At 38.8% G+C, this 17,585-nt stretch overlaps 2 protein-coding genes across 4 annotated transcripts in view; both read left to right on the top strand.

Annotated features, from left to right (window-relative positions):
• abca12 (ATP-binding cassette, sub-family A (ABC1), member 12) overlaps positions 1-1,828 on the top strand; it is a 57,526-nt gene extending 55,698 nt beyond the window's left edge. For both annotated transcript variants that reach the window (XM_005918363.3, XM_005918362.3), the window contains exons 70-71: positions 409-546; positions 1,009-1,828. In XM_005918363.3, coding sequence (XP_005918425.1) covers positions 409-546; positions 1,009-1,086 — 216 coding nt within the window. In that variant the 3' untranslated portion in view covers positions 1,087-1,828. The remainder of the gene's footprint in view (positions 1-408; positions 547-1,008) is intronic.
• Positions 1,829-4,561: 2,733 nt separating this feature from the next.
• bard1 (BRCA1 associated RING domain 1) overlaps positions 4,562-17,585 on the top strand; it is a 23,797-nt gene continuing 10,773 nt past the window's right edge. The window contains exons 1-6 of one of the 2 annotated variants that reach the window (XM_005918364.3): positions 4,562-4,767; positions 5,757-5,813; positions 6,539-6,687; positions 7,586-8,670; positions 9,247-9,327; positions 11,598-11,770. In XM_005918364.3, the coding sequence (XP_005918426.1) occupies positions 4,676-4,767; positions 5,757-5,813; positions 6,539-6,687; positions 7,586-8,670; positions 9,247-9,327; positions 11,598-11,770 (1,637 nt within the window). In that variant the 5' untranslated portion in view covers positions 4,562-4,675. The other variant, XM_005918365.3, reaches the window with a different exon arrangement.

Raw genomic sequence — 17,585 nt, 5'->3', positions numbered from 1 at the left:
GTCACTGTGATTAACCGTGTTCCCTGTACACGTTTGAATCAGTGTTAATATGATAATAATGATCAGTGCACCATTAAAGAATCTATAAAAAATGAACTTTGTCTGATACCTCGCTGCCCATGTGGACTTTTCTTCATTATAATGCTGACTTGCTCAGCTAAGAATAGAAGGAAACTCATTATATAAGAACCTGCTGTGCCCAGAGCCCTTACCAAAAGTACAGTGCGTATACAGTATTTAAAAAAAAATGTAGATTTTCTACCCCCAAAATAATGTTTGCAGCATTGTAAGAATAAGAAGGATTTTATTTTCTTCATACAAGTGCAAGAATCAAATTATAGTTAAAGAAGAACGAGCACTTTCTTTTAACTTTTTACCTCACATTTGGCATCCTTTTCCAACACACAGGACCAGCACTCGGCTGTGGTGGAGTACCACGTCCCATTTGCTCCTGGAGGTTTGGCTGACATCTTCGACCAGCTGGAGTCCAACAAGACTGCTCTGCAGATCAAGCACTTCTCTGTGAGCCAGACCACACTGGATGAGGTGAGAAAAAAAAGAGACAACATAAACTGAGAGAGGGGAAGAACTAGTGTGAGGTTTTTGTAGGTGTGGGTTGATGGTGGCAAGGGACAGAAAAAAGCGACGGGGAGTGAGAGAAGAAGAGAGGTGGGAAAGGAAGCAGGGACACAAGAAAGCTGAGTGGGAGTGAAAGACAGAGAAAGAGAAAGTTTAAAAGAGGCAGAGGGAAACTGACAGAGGGGAGGCCTGAGGGAAAATAAATGGAATATGAGTTAGGGTGAGAATCCAAGAGCTTTATATGCAGCCAGTGCTGATACTCTTCAACCACTTTACCCCTTTGAGGCTCGGGGATTGGAACATACTATAGGCAGAAGACAGGAGGGGTGGGGGGGTTGGGAAACTGACCAGCCAAAATTAAGCAGGTCAGAGAAAAATAATTGCCTTTCATATTGACATGGCTCTTACATTATTGCTGAACCTTCACAGGTCTTCATCAATTTCGCCATGGGAAAGATCGGCATGGAAACCATACCAATTGACGCCGAAGATGAAGTGCAAGCATAGAGCTGACTGCCATCTTTAGTGTGTGTCCATTCACACTAAATCTGACCTTAATATAGTAGAAAATGTGACTTAAATGTTTGTGGGTTCTTTTTAGGAATATTATTTTTTTAGTCACTTGACTGTGAATATGAAGGTTAAATTACACTTTTTTTCTTACCAAATCAAACTGTTGATGAAAAGCATAAGAATACATGGCCAGCCTGCATACACGAGTAGATGAAGTGAATAATTACTCTTCTACATAACACTGTTTGCATGTTCACTTTGAATCATTCAGGTAACATTATATATGACGTTTACTTTAATTATGTAGTCTGTTAATTTCTCTCTGTGGCTAGGGTTCTTTTTACCTACCTACCTTTACCTAGAATATTAGACCATAGCTAATAAAATATTTAGAATGATTTTTAATTAAGGTCATTGGTGGCAAACCATCACTATACAACATCATAACATACTCACTTAATAAATATATAACACAAACAAAAAGTAATGTATTTTTTTATGTGAACTATATATAATTCTGCTCCTGAGATGAAATTTGACAAAAGAAAATATTGACACTGAGAGCTTAATATGCACTTTCCCCCCACTCATTAACACTTTCTCCAAGGGTATATGTAACTTCTGGAATGATTGTACTGAATATTTAATAGACTTTTTTGCCTATGGACCTGCTCCATGTGGTATTAACTGCATCAAGCCTATTTTTATAATTTAATAAAGCTATTTTTCAAGTGCAGCTGCTGTTCATTTGCCTACTGTTTATGCTTCTACTATTTTTCTGCACTGGGACTATTAAAGATCTTTGATTTTGCTTCAGTGGTCAATATAAGTTATAAAAACATTGCAGATGTATTATTGCATTTCTACTAATTAATTCAGTTAAGTTCTATCCATTTAGCAGCCGTTATTTTCATATAACCAGCTATTTTGTGCTGTAAGGTAAACACCCTAACATTCATATAATGCCCTATGAGCAAACACTTTGCGACACTGGGGAAGACCGTCCTTTTTACAGGAAGAAACCTAAGGAAGGGTTGGGAGAGGTAGCATACTGCAGTGACTGGTGAGGGGAAAGGGGAGACAGAAAAAAGAAGCATAGAGAGACCAGAAAAAACAAAAAAAGGTTTCAGGAAAAATTTGACAAAAGTTAATAACATGCAGTACTAGTATATAAACGCACACGGACTGAAAAAAAGGGGAGTGGAGGAGATGTACTCGGTGCGTCAACCAAAGTCTCTCAAGTACCTTTAATAGCAGACGTTAAAGGCTAATCTTATAAGCGGAAAGAGTTAATGTCTTCCAAGCCCGAACTAGGATCTGGTTCCACAGTAGAGGGGCCAGATATCTGAAGGCTCTTTCTCCCATTCTACTTACATAAACTACAAATCACAAATAAGCCTGCAGTTTGAGAATGAAGTGCTCTGTTGGAATAATATGGTGGTCCTGTGGTAAATGAGGTCTATATAAAGTCTGATCATTCAGGGCTTCGTGCTGAGGAGAAAGATTTTAAATACAAATCAGGATGAATCAGGTTTTTTTCCTCATCCTAGTCTTAGATGGCACATTAGTGGCAGTGTTTTGAATCAATTGAAGCCTCTTCTGGGACCTTTTAGGAAAAGAAAAGTCTATCATAAGGAATTACAGTAATCCAACCCAGATATAACAATTGCAAGGACTTTGCAATTTGTTTTTTGAGCATATCTGCAGAAGAAAAATCATTCCTAAAGATCTGTTTAAAATGCCAGAGAGGAGTCTAGGTCAAAGATTATTTGAAGGCTCTTTGCATTTTTTAAGTGTAGGATATTAGCATAGCCTAAAGAAAAACTTAATGACTAGTCTCAGAGATATAGAGACAAATGGATAATACAAAAATACAAAAAAAAGAGGATAGGAAATTTACAACTGATAGAAGATAATGCTTCTCTGTTTTTTTCTGATTTATTGTTTTGATTACATGCACAAAAATTCATCCATAGATTTTAATAGTTTATAATATATAGATTTTTGACACATTAGCTGGTAGTTAATATATATATATATATATATATAATATGTGTGTGTTGTGTGTGTGTGTGTGTGTGTTGTGTGTGTGTGTGTGTGTGTGTGTGTGTGTGTGTGTGGAGAGAGGAACAGGGAAGTGTACTGGTATCAATTTTCAAGAACAAGAGTGATGTGCAGAGCTGTAGTAACTACAGAGGGATAAAGTTGATGAGCCATACCATGAAGCTATGCAAACGAGCTGTTAAGAGCAGCAGTACACCTTCATGCCGGAAAAGAGCACTACAGATGCAATGTTTGCTTTGAAAGTGTCGATAGAGAAGTATAGAAGCGTAGAAGAGATTGTGTATGTGAAAGTTGTGAAGGACATGTATGAGGACAGAGACACAGTGGTGAGGTGTGTGGTAGGAGTGAGAGATGAGTTAAAGGTGGGGGTGGGATTACATCAGGGATCACCCTTGAGACCCTTCTTGTCTGCAGTGGTGATGGACAGGTCGACAGATGAGGTGAGGCAGGACTCTTTGTGGACAATAATGTTTGCACATGACAATGTGATCTATAGTGAGAGTAGGGAGCAGGTGAAAGAGAGCCTAGTGAGGTGGAGGTATACTTTGAAGAAAAGAGGAATGAGAGTCAGTAGAACTGAGACAGAATACATGGGTGTGAATGAGAGAAACCCAGGTGTAGAGGTGAAGTTGCAAGGAACAGAGGGAGTGAGGGGAGTGTAAATACCTGGGGTCAACCATCCAAAGTGATAGGCAATGCATAAGAGAGGTATAGAAGAGAGTGTAAGAAGGGTGGAGTAGGTGGAGATGAGTGTCAGGGGTGATTTGTTACCGAAGACAAAAAACAAGAATGACAGGGAAGTTTGACAAAATAGTAAAAGTGATGTATGGTTTGGGGATAGTGGCTTTAATGAAAAGACAAGAGGCAGAGGTGGAGGTTGCAGAGTTTAAGGTATTCATTGGGAGTGAGCAGGAGGGACAATATTAGAAATGAGTATTTCAGAGGGACAGCTCAGGTTCAGCAGGTTGAAGAAAAGTCAGAGAGGCAAGGCAGAACATGTGTAGAGAATGTGAATATATCGCACAAAAGATGTTGAATATAGAGCTGCCAAGCAGGAGGAAAACACAAAGACCAGAGAGAAGATTCATGGATGTTGTGAAAGAGGACTTACAGAGGCTCGGTGTGACAGGAAAGTAGTACACATAGGGTGAGATGGGGCAGATGATCCACAAGGAAGCAGCCGAAGGAAGAAATTAAAGAAGTTGGACTGTCACTCTAACAAAATAGGGAAGTTTAGATCATCCACTGTATATAAGATATTATCCATAGATATACCACAAAATAATGTTCAGTCTTAACATATTTATTGGTATTCATTTATCACTGTCCATTTCACACGTCCGATTCTCAAAAAAAACAACAAAAACCCCTACGTCAGGGTGTACGTCATCACCGGTATGCCCGTCGACCAATCCACTGTGGCAATGCGCTTTGCTCGCTTCCGTAAATATTTGGCGGGAGATGTTTTTGCTGTTTGATTAATAAAACAACAACAAAAGAGCAACACTCCTATTTAAGAATGGATGAGCACAGTTCCGTGCAAACAGTGGACTGGAAGAAGACTAAGGAGGCGGCGGCAAACTTCCGACGGTTGCTACTTTGTTCCAAATGGTAAGTAAACGTTAAGTGCAGTACAGAGTGGCAAGCTAACCCTGCGTCGTCTACGAGTACTGGAAGTCAGGCTAAACTGGGTTTTTTATGCGTTTAGGTAGCAGCAAAAGTAACGAAGTGTTGTCTTACACTTAAAGTGGTACAAATATGTAAACATTTACAAATATGTAAATGTTAGTTTGGTATGTTTGTTTAGTCGAACAGTGGCCTGATGCTTATAGAGAAATGCAAAGCAACATGGAAGAAATTTAACCGTGCCCCTAGTCTTGTCCATTATCGTTAACTTTTCATTTGAAACCTCACTTTCAATTCATCCTTAATTAACACACGTGCGGCAATGCCATGAAATGTTGAAGACCTCTGTGCAGCAATGAGAAAACACCACGCAGCCTGCACTTCAACGATGAAAGCTTCCAAAATATAATCTGGTAAACAGTGCCATCACAATAAACCACAGATAATAAACCTGTAACTCGGGCACAACAAATTACGGTATAGCGGCGATAACGCCTGCAGCACCTGCCAATGAACACTCTGGCGTGTTTTGTTAAGCGATCTGGCGCCGAATAAGTGAGTGACAACGGCACAAAGCATAGTAAAAACAGAGAGTGGTGTGCTGCTTAAAATTGTATTTGACTGTGCTTGTAGCTGTGATGGAGTTCGGGTGATTATTTTTGCATATCGCAAGGTCCCGGACTGCCCCAGAGTGTAAGTTGCTAAACATCCAGGACCATGTGCTTTTGTTTTTATGATGGTAATGCACTTTGTGTTAAGGTTTTCAGGGTCTTCTAAAGTTCAGATTTTACACATTTGGCTCAAAAAGTAATGCAGCACCCTGCATTCCTACTAAGGCTATTGTAAAGGCACTTATGCAAACTTGCCTTACGTTTTTTTTAATCCCACTTTAAATTAATTTGTGGGTCTTGGGGGTATACAACCATTGTCCAGCTAACCTCTTTCTGTCTGTTTTGTTCTCTTTTTTCCCCCAGTTCAGATTTGATGAAGGAACCTGTTTGCTTAGGTTTATGTGAGCATATGCTGTGCAGGTAATGTATGAACTTAAGTGTATTCTAACCAATTAAACACCAATAGGACACCAATAGACAGCTTTAGCTAATAAGACTAATGGGTCAATTTCATTTGGTCCACCTAAATGATTTTTAACACCTGCAGTATGTTTTGCCTTCATCACAGATTACAATGTGAGCATAGTCTTGCCTCCCCTCTCAGATACTATAGTGCTTTTCACACATTCACTGTAGCCTTGAAGTTTTAGACATCAGTTATTAGAGTTAGTGGAGAAAACACATATATCCAAAGCAGCTGGATTTTCCACAGTTTAACCTGGCAGGTGCCCAATACAAAAATCTATGCGATGATGGTTTATGCCACTGTGCGAACAATGCAGGTAGTAGTCTGGTGCCTTTATTGCTAGTGAGTGGGCATAATGTGTTCCCTCCTTCATGCTAACACAAAAAGTATTTCAAGTAGTTTCAGTCCATCTCAAACAGGCATTTTTTTTTCTGTGTGGTACATGTTGGAAGTTGAAATGTCGACAATATCCCAACCTAATTCCCCTGAAATTGTCTGGAGCGGATGTGTGAAAGTGGCTACTGAGTGAATTAATGTCTGCATGCTTAAACAACAGCCCGAATTTTGATTCTTCTTTTCATGACTGGATGTTCTTTAAAAGTGAAGGAATAACCATTCTGTAATGCTTCTTACTGAGCTGTAGTGTGGACTCCTAATATGGGATGTATTTATTCCTCAGGTCCTGTGCTGGGCCACGTGCAGGAGATGGCTGTGTGGTATGTCACAGCCCTGCCTGGGTGAAGGACATCCAAATCAACAGGCAGCTCAGCAGCATCATAGAACTCTTCTGTGGCTTAGAGTCCCTGCTCACTCCTATTAAAAATCCAGGTAGAGGGAAGCTATATATAAAAATATAGCAGGATAGAAGCATAATTGACAATTTATCTTTCAAAATCCATGTGTTTTGGTTCGTTCGGTTCACCACGCTCATCCTTCCACACCCTCCTCTATCACTTGTTGACTGAAATGTTCAAACATTTTTCTCCACTAATCTGGTCTGTGATTGACAGGGTTAGTGGCTTGTTCCTTTGGTTTATTATATTTATTGCCCATCTGGCATCCACGTAATTGCACTAATTATGCAGTGCAATTATCCATGTTAGTGTTTAGTTTGCAAGTAGATCTCAGCTTTGAAGAAGAATTTCAGAAGGGCTTTCAAAGCCATGTAGTTAATATGGGAGCAAATCTACACGTTGTTGTCAGTGTTCACGAAAACAACTAAAGATGTAGAAAGCAAACGAGGTGCTCCAATACGTCTTTCATATGTTAGCATTATTATTTCACTACACCTAATAAGCTGTGCAGTTTCTGTTTATGAGGGATTTTTTTTCTGCAATTTTTTTTCTTTTGCTTTCTTGCGTTTTATTAGGATCCCATTAGCAGAAGCGTTAGTGTTTGCTATTTTACCTTGAGCCTTTTATTCATTAATATGTGTATGTTTATGTACTCGTATGTAACCACTGTAACACATTAAACGACCAGCCTTGAAATGCAACTAATACTGAAGTTTAATTAAAAGAAAGCATGGAAAAAAGGTCACCATCAAACCACCCCAAATTATACATTAAGAACAGTTCCTCAAAGATCGATGTTAAACTTTCAAGATTTCAGTATATAAATTATTCTTAATTAGCTTGAATAGTTCCATGTGATAATTTTTGTTAGCACTGTGTTTTCACATATATTTCTTTGTTTTGTTTTTTTTTCTTTTCATTCTTCATTGTAGACTCATCTGTGGCTGAGATTCAGCCTGATGGCCCTGTACTTAAAAACAACAAGAAGAATTTTAAAATCTGGTTCAGTCCCCGCAGCCGCAAGGTACGCTGCACAGTTGAAAAGGCTGCAGAGATCACCGTACCGGACAACAGGTCTCCTGGAGAAACATCTGCAGCACAGCAAGACACCCTCACTGCTCAATGCCAGGACCTGTCAGTTTTCAATTTCACCTCGTCCTCCCAAGACTCCGGCTCCTCTTCTTCTCAAAGATGCAACGGTGAAACAAAAAACGACAGGAAGAAGAGGTCAACTAAGAAAAATGCTACCAGCAGGAATGTGCCGGTGCAAGGAGCCACCAGAACCACACGAAAACAGACGAAGCAAAATCTGAAGAAGAAAAGGTTGGAAGCCATAAACCAGCAATGGGGCATTTCAGAAGAGGCTCATCTCTCTGAAAATGAGCAGGTGTGTGCTGATGGAGCAAGAAGGTCCAGTAAAAGGGTTTCGTTCCTAAGCCCCGTTGTCACTTCTGATGGGCCTCAGCCTGAGATGGCACAGCGGAGCACTGATAAACTCAGTCCTGCCAGGAGCACAGTGAGAGAGAGTCTCTCACAAGGCAGCGAGACTGTACTGAATTGCCAAACTGAACTTGTTCAACCCTTGCCGGAAAGTGCCTTTCAGCATGACCAGCTGTCTGCAGATGTACCCAAACCAAATGATAACCCCAAAAATCACAAGAACGTGTCTCCTTCCGAGCATTCCTCAAAAAGATCTAGGACCGAAGACAGAAACAGCACTTTGGACAACACTCCAAAAAGACCAAGACCATCTCCAGGCAGAAGGGGGAGAAAATCATTGAGTCCGATCTCTCCAGTTGTGCTAAATCCTCCATCTCTGACTACCCCTAAGAGCACCAAAAAGTCCAGAAAAGAGGGCAGAGACAGCCCCTCTGTTCAAGCCAGCCCCTCCACAGAAAGTTACAGGAGATCTTCCTGTTTTAATGGTGCATCTGTTGGACGGTCCAGTCCAGGAAGCCCTGCAGTTATGAAGAGGAACCACAAGGGAGAGACCCTGCTTCATCTAGCTGCAATCAAGGTCATAAAGTGTTGGCATGATTCACTTTATTTACTCAATTTTCTGTTATATTCTAGGTGTGAAAATATCTGCAGGAGACTGCAAGAATAAAATCTGTGCACAGTGTTCCTAAAAAAATGAGATAATAAAATGGTAAACAATTATAATTTCACTCATTTTAGCAGTAATGCTGTTCTTGGGTTAGGACATTTTGCAGAAATAAAAATCATGAAAATTAGTGAGTGCAAGGAGCAAACTTGGCATTTCCTGTTTATTCTTTTTTTCTTCTTCAAATTTTTTTTTACAGATATATATAATTAAATATTCTCCCTTACTGTGGAGTTGAACATATTTGGCTGTATTAGATCAGGCAGCCATATTCCACTCTATTGAGACTAAACTGTCTTACAGTAATCCTTGTAAACATAGCTGTAATCCTTCCCTGGATCCCAGACAAAGCAATCAATGGCCCACTGTTGAGTGATTGATAAACCAGAGAGCTTTGGTTTACTGAGATCAGCTGCTGTGTTTAAAGGTTTGCATTTAAAGGTCTGTAGTTCTGACCCCAGGTTTGTTATTATCTTTTGGTCTTTGCAGGGAGATGTAGAGGCTGTCAAGGATCTTCTGGATCAGGGGGCTGACCCCAATCTAAAAGATAATGCGGGGTGGACACCTCTGGTAGGTGATGAATTTGTTAGTCTCATTTGTTGTTACACTGTTTCTTCAGCAATGTAGCATTTGTTTACACACAATCGTGTTTTGTTTTTTTTTTTTTTAACTTATTTTGATGACAAATAATTGGCGTCACTACAGTGACTTTTTCCACATAGGTTTTCGTATAGACTTTAACTTTACTTCTATAATGTTTGCTACTTATTATTATTGTTGTTATTAAAGCTAAATATTTGGATTTCTTCCTCCTTGGTTACTCATATTTCTACTATATGAATGTCCCTCTTTTGCTATCCCTATTTTCTGTTTGTTTTTAAAATGTAAGCATCTGCACTGTTTGTGTGACTGGCATAATAAGGGCCAGATTTACTAAGCAGGGCAAATTGGCACTAGTTTGCAATCAGAGAAAAGCACAGATAGGAGTGGAAATTTCAGATGGTGATGTTAAACAATGCATAAATTTATGATCAAAAGCACAGTGAGTTCATTATAATAATAATGATCGGAAGTCTACCAAGAGCAGTGCAAATTGGCATGCGGTCACAAACAAGCAGACCTGATAAGGTTACAAGTAATCTAGTAACAGCACAAGCATAGCTTATTAATTGAATCAAACATAATACAAGAAAAGTTTTTAGCTTCTATGGATTTGATTCTTTCAGGAAACACCAGCCCAGTGTAAGGAGAATGTGGTTGCAAAAGTCACAAACATGACAACAACCAGCCTCTGGAACAAAACTCTGATTAAGATTAAATAAGGGGGGAGGCACTTTTGCAGAAGTTTCATTTTTATTATTTTTTTTTATGTCAAACTCTGAAACATTGTGCAGTCACTAAATTGGAAATTTAAATATCATTAACCTGAAGATTTCTTTTGTTTTTAGTGTGCATATGAGATGAAGCTATGCGACACTTGAAAGTAAAGCCCTGCATGACTTCAGGAATAGGTCCAGCTTCCAAATGGCAGGGTGGCAGACCTTTTGTTGCTGCCAATATTGCATTAGTTCCTCTACCAGGGTTGACTTTTTCATCCTTCAAGATAGAGGAATATAGTTCTTTGAAAAGTAATATGTTCTGATGACACAAGGGGCTATTTTTGTGGTGGTACCTCCTCAGCAACAATCACAGGCATGTTATTTTATCAGTTTAACCTCAAGTTGCTGCCACATGATAAGCTGGAAACGCCTCGACAGCTGCTCGAGACTGAGTGTGTGTTTGCGTCTTTATTGCAGCACTTTATGTCAAGATGTTCCACTCAAACTTGAGTTTTCAATTTGAGTTTTGACAGTTCTCAGCTGATCATTCAAATTGCTACCAGAAAACTTAATGCTAGAAATATTCAAATGTGTGTATTTGTATATATGTGGGAAGGTTGGTAGCTATAAGCCTTGATATGCTACAGCCACCATGACATTACCATTGTGTTTTTCCAAACCTCTGTTAGCACCATTGTAGTTTTTAACCTAGCCAATTGTAGAGCCAGAGCATTTCAGCTTGTTACATGTTTCTCTCTGTATTTGTGAAGTTTAGAACAAACAAAATGAAGCCAATTTCAGCATGCACTTTATGAATCCATGGATTTGGTTCCAAACTGGGTGTAAAATAAACATTTGTCCAGATGGCCAGTACTACAAAAAACTTGGAAGTGTCCCAGCAATACATGAAACAGTTGTCACAAATAAGAGGCATGTTTTCATTTCTAGTCCCTGATGATGATGATGATGATGATGATGATGATGATGATGATTAAAATGATGATAGATGAGGCATATTCTTCTTAATATTTGCTCATTCAGGTGGCAAATCATTTTTACAGTCATTGAGGAGAAATAACTGCACAGCCCTTGGCTTAATAGCTTAGACTACCTGACCCAAATAAAAATAAACTGGAACAAAAAGCCAGTTTCTTAATAAATGCATTAGCTGCTCAAGTTATTTAAAGCATAATGCTGTGTTTAATCACTCTGCAGTTGTTTGAGTGTGTCTTAATTGCATTTCTGGTGAAATTCTCAGGCTGAACTTTAACTTTGTCAAATTAATCCTTTGCAAAGGCAAAGACTTAAAAACAGACGAACATTAAGGCACCCATCTTCTTAATTTTAGAAAGCAGAAAACTGGGGCAGGACATATTTATGCATACTTCCCAGATGTTATTACTCAGCAAAACTTATTTCGTATCAGTTTTAAAAAATGCTTTATTACACTGTAAGATCTGAGGCATATTGTCAGATCGAAAAGAAGCAGTATAACTTTTGAGCTTTACTACTTTGTTTCAGCATGAAGCATGTAACCTGGGTCATCTGGCAGTTGTGGAACTACTGGTCTCAATGGGAGCCCTCTTGAACACGCCTGGGTATGAGAACGACTCCCCACTACACGATGCTGTCAGGAATGGACATTCATCTATTGTAAAGCTACTATTGCAGCTTGGCGCCTCACAGAACGTATTGTAAGTTGCTTTAAGTGTTTCACAATACTGCGTTTTCATTTGGGTGTCCATTGTTACATTGACTTTATTCTGTGCGAAATTGGTGTTTTGTAACAGTGTTTTAAGTTCTGACCTAAAGGCCCAGTGAAGAGCAGTGGAGCTCAAAATCTCACTTTTATTTAAGTGCCACGAATGAGTGAAAACTAAAGCCCCACAGTTGTGAGGGCTGTTTATTTTTTGTTGAATTCTTTTTCAGTGGCCCGAAGGTTTGACATGAAAACAAGAGTTTCTAGTCTTGTCTTCAAAGCCAAACTTTTAACCTAGTATTTAAACACATTTTGGCCACTTTTTAACTGCATTTACAACAAGATGGAAGTTCTTTTTTAAACTCTTATTGGCAGCAGTGTCTTCTAGAGTAGTTGTGAAACTGTATAGCAGGTCCCTCCTAATGTATTGTAGAGCCAGTGCACAGTGTGCGTTACCTGTTGAAGGTATGTAATAAAATTAAGTTGAATTAATATTTAAAAAAAAAAAATACACTGCTCTTAAAAAGGAGCACTCAATTATCCATAGTATAACCTAAAGTTGGTTAAACTTCGGAGCAATTCATCTTAATCAAGTTAGGAAGCATTAAGAGTGTGGAGATGTCATTGCAGTGGTGAATATTTAGATATTTTGCTGCCTGTAGCATCATCTGGCATGACCAGTTTGGCAGTGGATCAGTAATGCTCTGGGAAGGCATATCCTTGGTGAATGCCAGTTGAGTAGCACGGTCCTGGGTCGTGAGCACAGGTCCCACTAAAGGACGTCAGCACTTCATTCCATGTTTATGCAGTCTGTTTTTTGACAGTTTGGTCAGAAACATGTATAAAAGTAGCCAGCTGGAGGTTATTTTGCAGAACTGTGGCATTGCTCCTCATTTTCCTCATTGCACAAAGGAGCAGATACTCATATGACTGCTGATTTGTGCCTCACAGTAGTCTTTTCCAGCTCTCCTCATGTAATGGCCCAGATCTCCTCCATACACTTGAGAATATGCTGGCAGACACAGCAGGCCTTCTTGGGATGGCTCATGTGGATGTGCCATCTTGAAGCAGGTAGAGTTCCTGTGCAACATGAATGGGCTGCAGGTACCATCTAATGCTACCACTAGTGAAAGAACACTAGCAAAAAGCAAAACTAGAGAAAAGTCAGTCAGGAGGGATAAGAGAAGAGCAATGATTTATGCCACAACCTGCAAAATCATTCCCTTTTTCCCTTCTCCCCTCTCCTGTGCATCCCTTGTCGTGTTCATTTGCACCAAAGCCGATCATATGGATTCACAGTGATTAATGCATCCTAACTGGACAGAAGAAGTTGAACTAACTTTGTGTTAAACTGTGACAATCAAGTCTTTTTTAAGCGTAAAAAACTTTTTGAGCAGTGTAGCTTGCTCAAGCGCTTGTGATGACATTCATTTTGCTAAAAGTGAACTACAGTCCTAATTTAATTGTTGATGATGACTAAAACAATTTAGGCAAATATTCTCTTCAATATGCTTTTTTTTTTGTGTGAATGGATAAAGAAAAAAATTAGAGAATCAATGCCTTTGACAAATTAAATCACAGCTATATAGTGTTCCTGGAAAGAGCCGTTATCTTTTGATGATATGATCTCTTATTGGTCTCTCTCTCTCACACACACACACACACACACACACACACACAACTAAAGCATAAATCTAAAAAGAAACAGAACATTTACACCAAGTTAATATTTACTGCATGCCTATTGTGTTTCCTGGCATTACATCATAGTGGTGTTTCTGTCCTACTGGACCACTGCTTTTTTTTTCTCCCCCACTTCCTCAATAAATTTTCAAAGACTTGTTTCTCAGTCATCATACAAGACATTCAGCTTTTTGGGAGTTACATAGTACATAGGTGGACAGATGTAAAATCCAGTGCTGATTGTTTGTTAATCAGTTGATGCCATATGAGCTCTTCCGGCTTGTGGAAGTACATTGTCAATAATGAGGAAGGGAACTGACTAATCCTTATGATGACTAATTAATCAGACTTGGTACTTTGATCAGATGATCAGCTCTTTTACAGTCTTATAATCAATGAATACCTATCATACTGTGTTTGTTTTTTGTCTTTAGTTGTGTTTGTTTCATAACTTTGATTTACATTTGTTCTTTTTTGCCTTATTACTTGTCTGCAAGGCAAAACGGGCAGGGATATTCTGTGAGGTTTTAGGTTTATTTTTTTGAATGTCAGTACAGATGTAATTGTTTTCAGGTCAACAAGCAGGTTACCACAATAACTGAAAGCACCCTCAGCATACTTGACTGTAATTCTAGGAACATTTAAAAGATCTGCACCTGATGACCGGAGAGGTGTGATTGGGTTATAAACAGTGAGCCATTCACAGATGTGCTGGGGGGCAAACCGTCGAAAGCTTTGTGAACTAATAAAAGGATTTTAAGAGTATTCCTTTATTGTACTGTGAGCCAGTGAAGTGAATTCAGTACTGGGGTAATATGGTCAATTTTCCTCTTACCTGGAAGGCCTCTGAGTAACCAACTGAATCATAAAGCCAGAATTAAAATGTCACTATTACCAGCGTCGTAGGCAGCTGTGAGATCAAGCAAGACTAAGAAAGAAACTCTGAGTCACTGTTAATCTCCATGTCATTAACTTTAGTATGAGGGTTTCTGTGATCCCTGATTGGTTCTTTAAATAAAGACTGTAAGTTGAAAGGTTTTATTTAAGAGTTGTTTTTTTTTTTGTTTTTTTTTTAAATTAATATAATAGTTTACAACCTCAAGATGTTCGGACTTCTCGGACAGAGAAAATGCAAGCCTTTGTTCTACTGGTCTGATCTCTGTATTGCAATGTAATAAAATAGGCACTTCAGTGTGAAATAATAATGCAGGCCTACATTAGACGATAAGTGAATCCATGAAGCCATGTGGGCACTGGCATCCAGAAACTTATCAATATTCATTCCTATTCAGGATCCGAGATCAATATAGTTCCTGTCCTAGCTTCTCTTCCTTACCATGCAGAATCACACACATGCACAGAGGACACAAGCTAAGACATCTGCCAGTGCAGTCCCTAATGGACTGACTGGCACACAGCTCGGGGTTTAGAGGCACAGATTTTGCAGATCTTCGTTTTTCCTCCGTTGGTGTTTGTGTGCAAGTAGAGCTTGAATGATTCAGCTGCATTTTGTTGTTGTTTAGTCACAGTTCTATAAATCACTTGGTGCCAGAGTCCACTTTATATCTAGCTCAACTTTTGATTAATCTGACTGAAGTCTGAAATACTGAAGGAAGTCTTAAAAGAGACAAACTATCAATTGAGTACCTTTTAATATATTTAAGCGATATCTGCTTTGTCACAACATGTATTTTCTGAGACCGCTTTAAAGTATGAGCTTCTAAATGTATACCAGGGCAGGACATCTGTAAACTTAAGAGGAGGCCTGAAGAATTTTGCTTAGCATACAATAAGCTTTTAGATTTCACTGTTTATGTTTAGGTCAATGCAGTGTGAAAATAAATTTGTACTAATGAGACATGGGCAACAAGGTACCCGATATATTTAAATTGACTAAGTCGTAATGACCACATTAAGCCGGAAGCACTGAATCCATACAGACATTAATTAACATCACCTGGAAGCCTTGTACTAACATGCCATTGGGTATAATTAAATACACAAGGGTACGACAAACTCGCAATGACATTCATCAAATGCTAGTAATTAGTCATTACATCACTCTTTGTCACTCTTTACACTTACTAGTATAGGACATAGTGTATATATATGTATGTGTGTGTATGCATGTATGAATCCATACAGTTTATATACTGACTTTTTTGGTTTTATACAGATTTTAGTGATTTTAATATAGCTAAATTAAAGTTAATTAAAATTAATCATAACTCTAGGGATGTTGTTTAGATATTTTGCACTGAAATTATGATGCAGGTGCACAAGTATGATGATGTTAGTATCGGCAAGCCAAAAACTGGTGGTTATAAAACATTAAGGACTACAGTAATACACCAATCAGAAAAGTCAGGAAGATGGCAAACAATGTAAAGAATGCAGGTCACAGTGTTCCAAAAATAGCTTTTCAGCCGTTTTAATGGAATGGAAGGTAATTCATCATTTTTGTTAGCCCTCAAGGAGACAGTCTGTTTTGGTGAGTTGAACTAAGTGTGAAAAGAAGCTTTGCTTGTTTACAAGAAGACCTCAGAGGGCACCTTTGACATGACAACTTCCAGTTAATGGATGTCATTTTCTTGCTCTTTGAAATGTACTCCATAATGCATACCGTCTTTTCAGTTGCATTTTCTTGTCATAACAAAGTGCATTGCTCCGATCCTGTTTTGGCTTTTATGCACTGGACTATCGTTTTTGTGCAGTCACAAAGTTTGAAATATTGTTAGCAGTTTGAAGAAGGGTGTAGCTAAAAGCATCAAAAGAAATCTTAAAGCTGTACTCGACATTATTTGTGATTATGGTTTGGTGTTAATGAAGGGCATTTGCAAAAAATAAAATAAAATCACAGTGCGGTACTTTTAAAAAGTTAAGTGAAAGTGTTTGGGAAGTCTAACATAGCAGTGTTGGCTGTAAGGTGATCAGAACAAATTTCAAAGATGGAAATTTAACTAATTATCTTGGATTTGAAGAAAAAATACTGCCTCTTCATTTCACTCTTCATACTTGCTGCTAATGTGATTTTGGGCAGAAATGGTTTAAACTGTATAGAAACTGTAGATACCAAGTAAGGCAACAGTCTTTTAAGGTTTATATCAAGAAGTAAATGGGTTAAAAAGCTTTTATCAGTGTTTGTGTTGTTTTACCAAAGTGGAGTTAGGAATGAAAAATGTGTTTTGTAGAAAGGCTCAGAATGTCAGTGATGAAACATTTGTAGCATGCAACGCATTTTATGTAATGAGCGCATAACTGAAATCTGCTTGCTGTGGACGAAAAGATCCACTATAACTTGAAACTTTCTAGGATAACCTACCACTATACCTGTGACTATATTAGATAGTCACAGGTATAGTGGACGCCTACTAGAACCACCCTCACCTTCCACCCACTTGTGTGCTTGAGCAGAGGCCTGTGGAAGAGTATTTGTGACTTTACCTCCTTCTCTACTTTTTGTTTTATTTGTAGATATTCTTCTCACGTGCTGCTGCTTAAACCAGCTTGTGTGTGTGCGTATGTTTAAGTGTCAGGGACATTTTATGTTTGTTTGTATTTGTGTGCATATGGAGCTGGGGGTATGAATCCAAATGAAATATTTTATGGACCAGTGGACCTATTAATTGTCCCCCAGGTGTTATCTTTGCTGACGCCTAATCTTTTAGAGAAGACCTGCTGGGCTTGGTTCTTCTTTGTCTCCTTTCCTCCTCCTGTGCCTTTCGTGATTCCTTTCTCCGCCCCCCTTTTCATCAAGGTGACCCAAGTCTTGTTTCATGCAGATTTCCTCATACGTAAAGACGCATACTTTAAAGCTGTCCCCTTTGTAACCAAGGGAGGCTGTTTCATCGTCTTTGAGTCTCTGCACATAATAGTGCTTTTTGAGATGCAAAGCCTCCATTAGACACGCTGTTCTAAAGGTTACCATGTATCAAAATTAAAACACATTCAGTATGCAGCCTTTTGATATTAATTGCTTTGCATTTAGTGAGTGTTATGATGTGACCTATGCTTGAAGTATAGGACAGACTTCAGCTTAACCTTATATCGAACTGTTACGCACTAGCGAGTGATTGACACACACTGTTGCACAGAGTTCACAGAGCAAGCAGGATGTGGCATTGCGC

This window comes from Haplochromis burtoni, unplaced genomic scaffold (assembly GCF_018398535.1).
Source record: "Haplochromis burtoni strain Fernald_Lab_line unplaced genomic scaffold, NCSU_Asbu1 Contig_29, whole genome shotgun sequence".
Taxonomy (NCBI): Eukaryota; Metazoa; Chordata; class Actinopteri; order Cichliformes; family Cichlidae; genus Haplochromis; species Haplochromis burtoni.
Note: the sequence above shows the minus strand (reverse complement) of the source record. Positions and strands in the feature narration are given on the sequence as shown.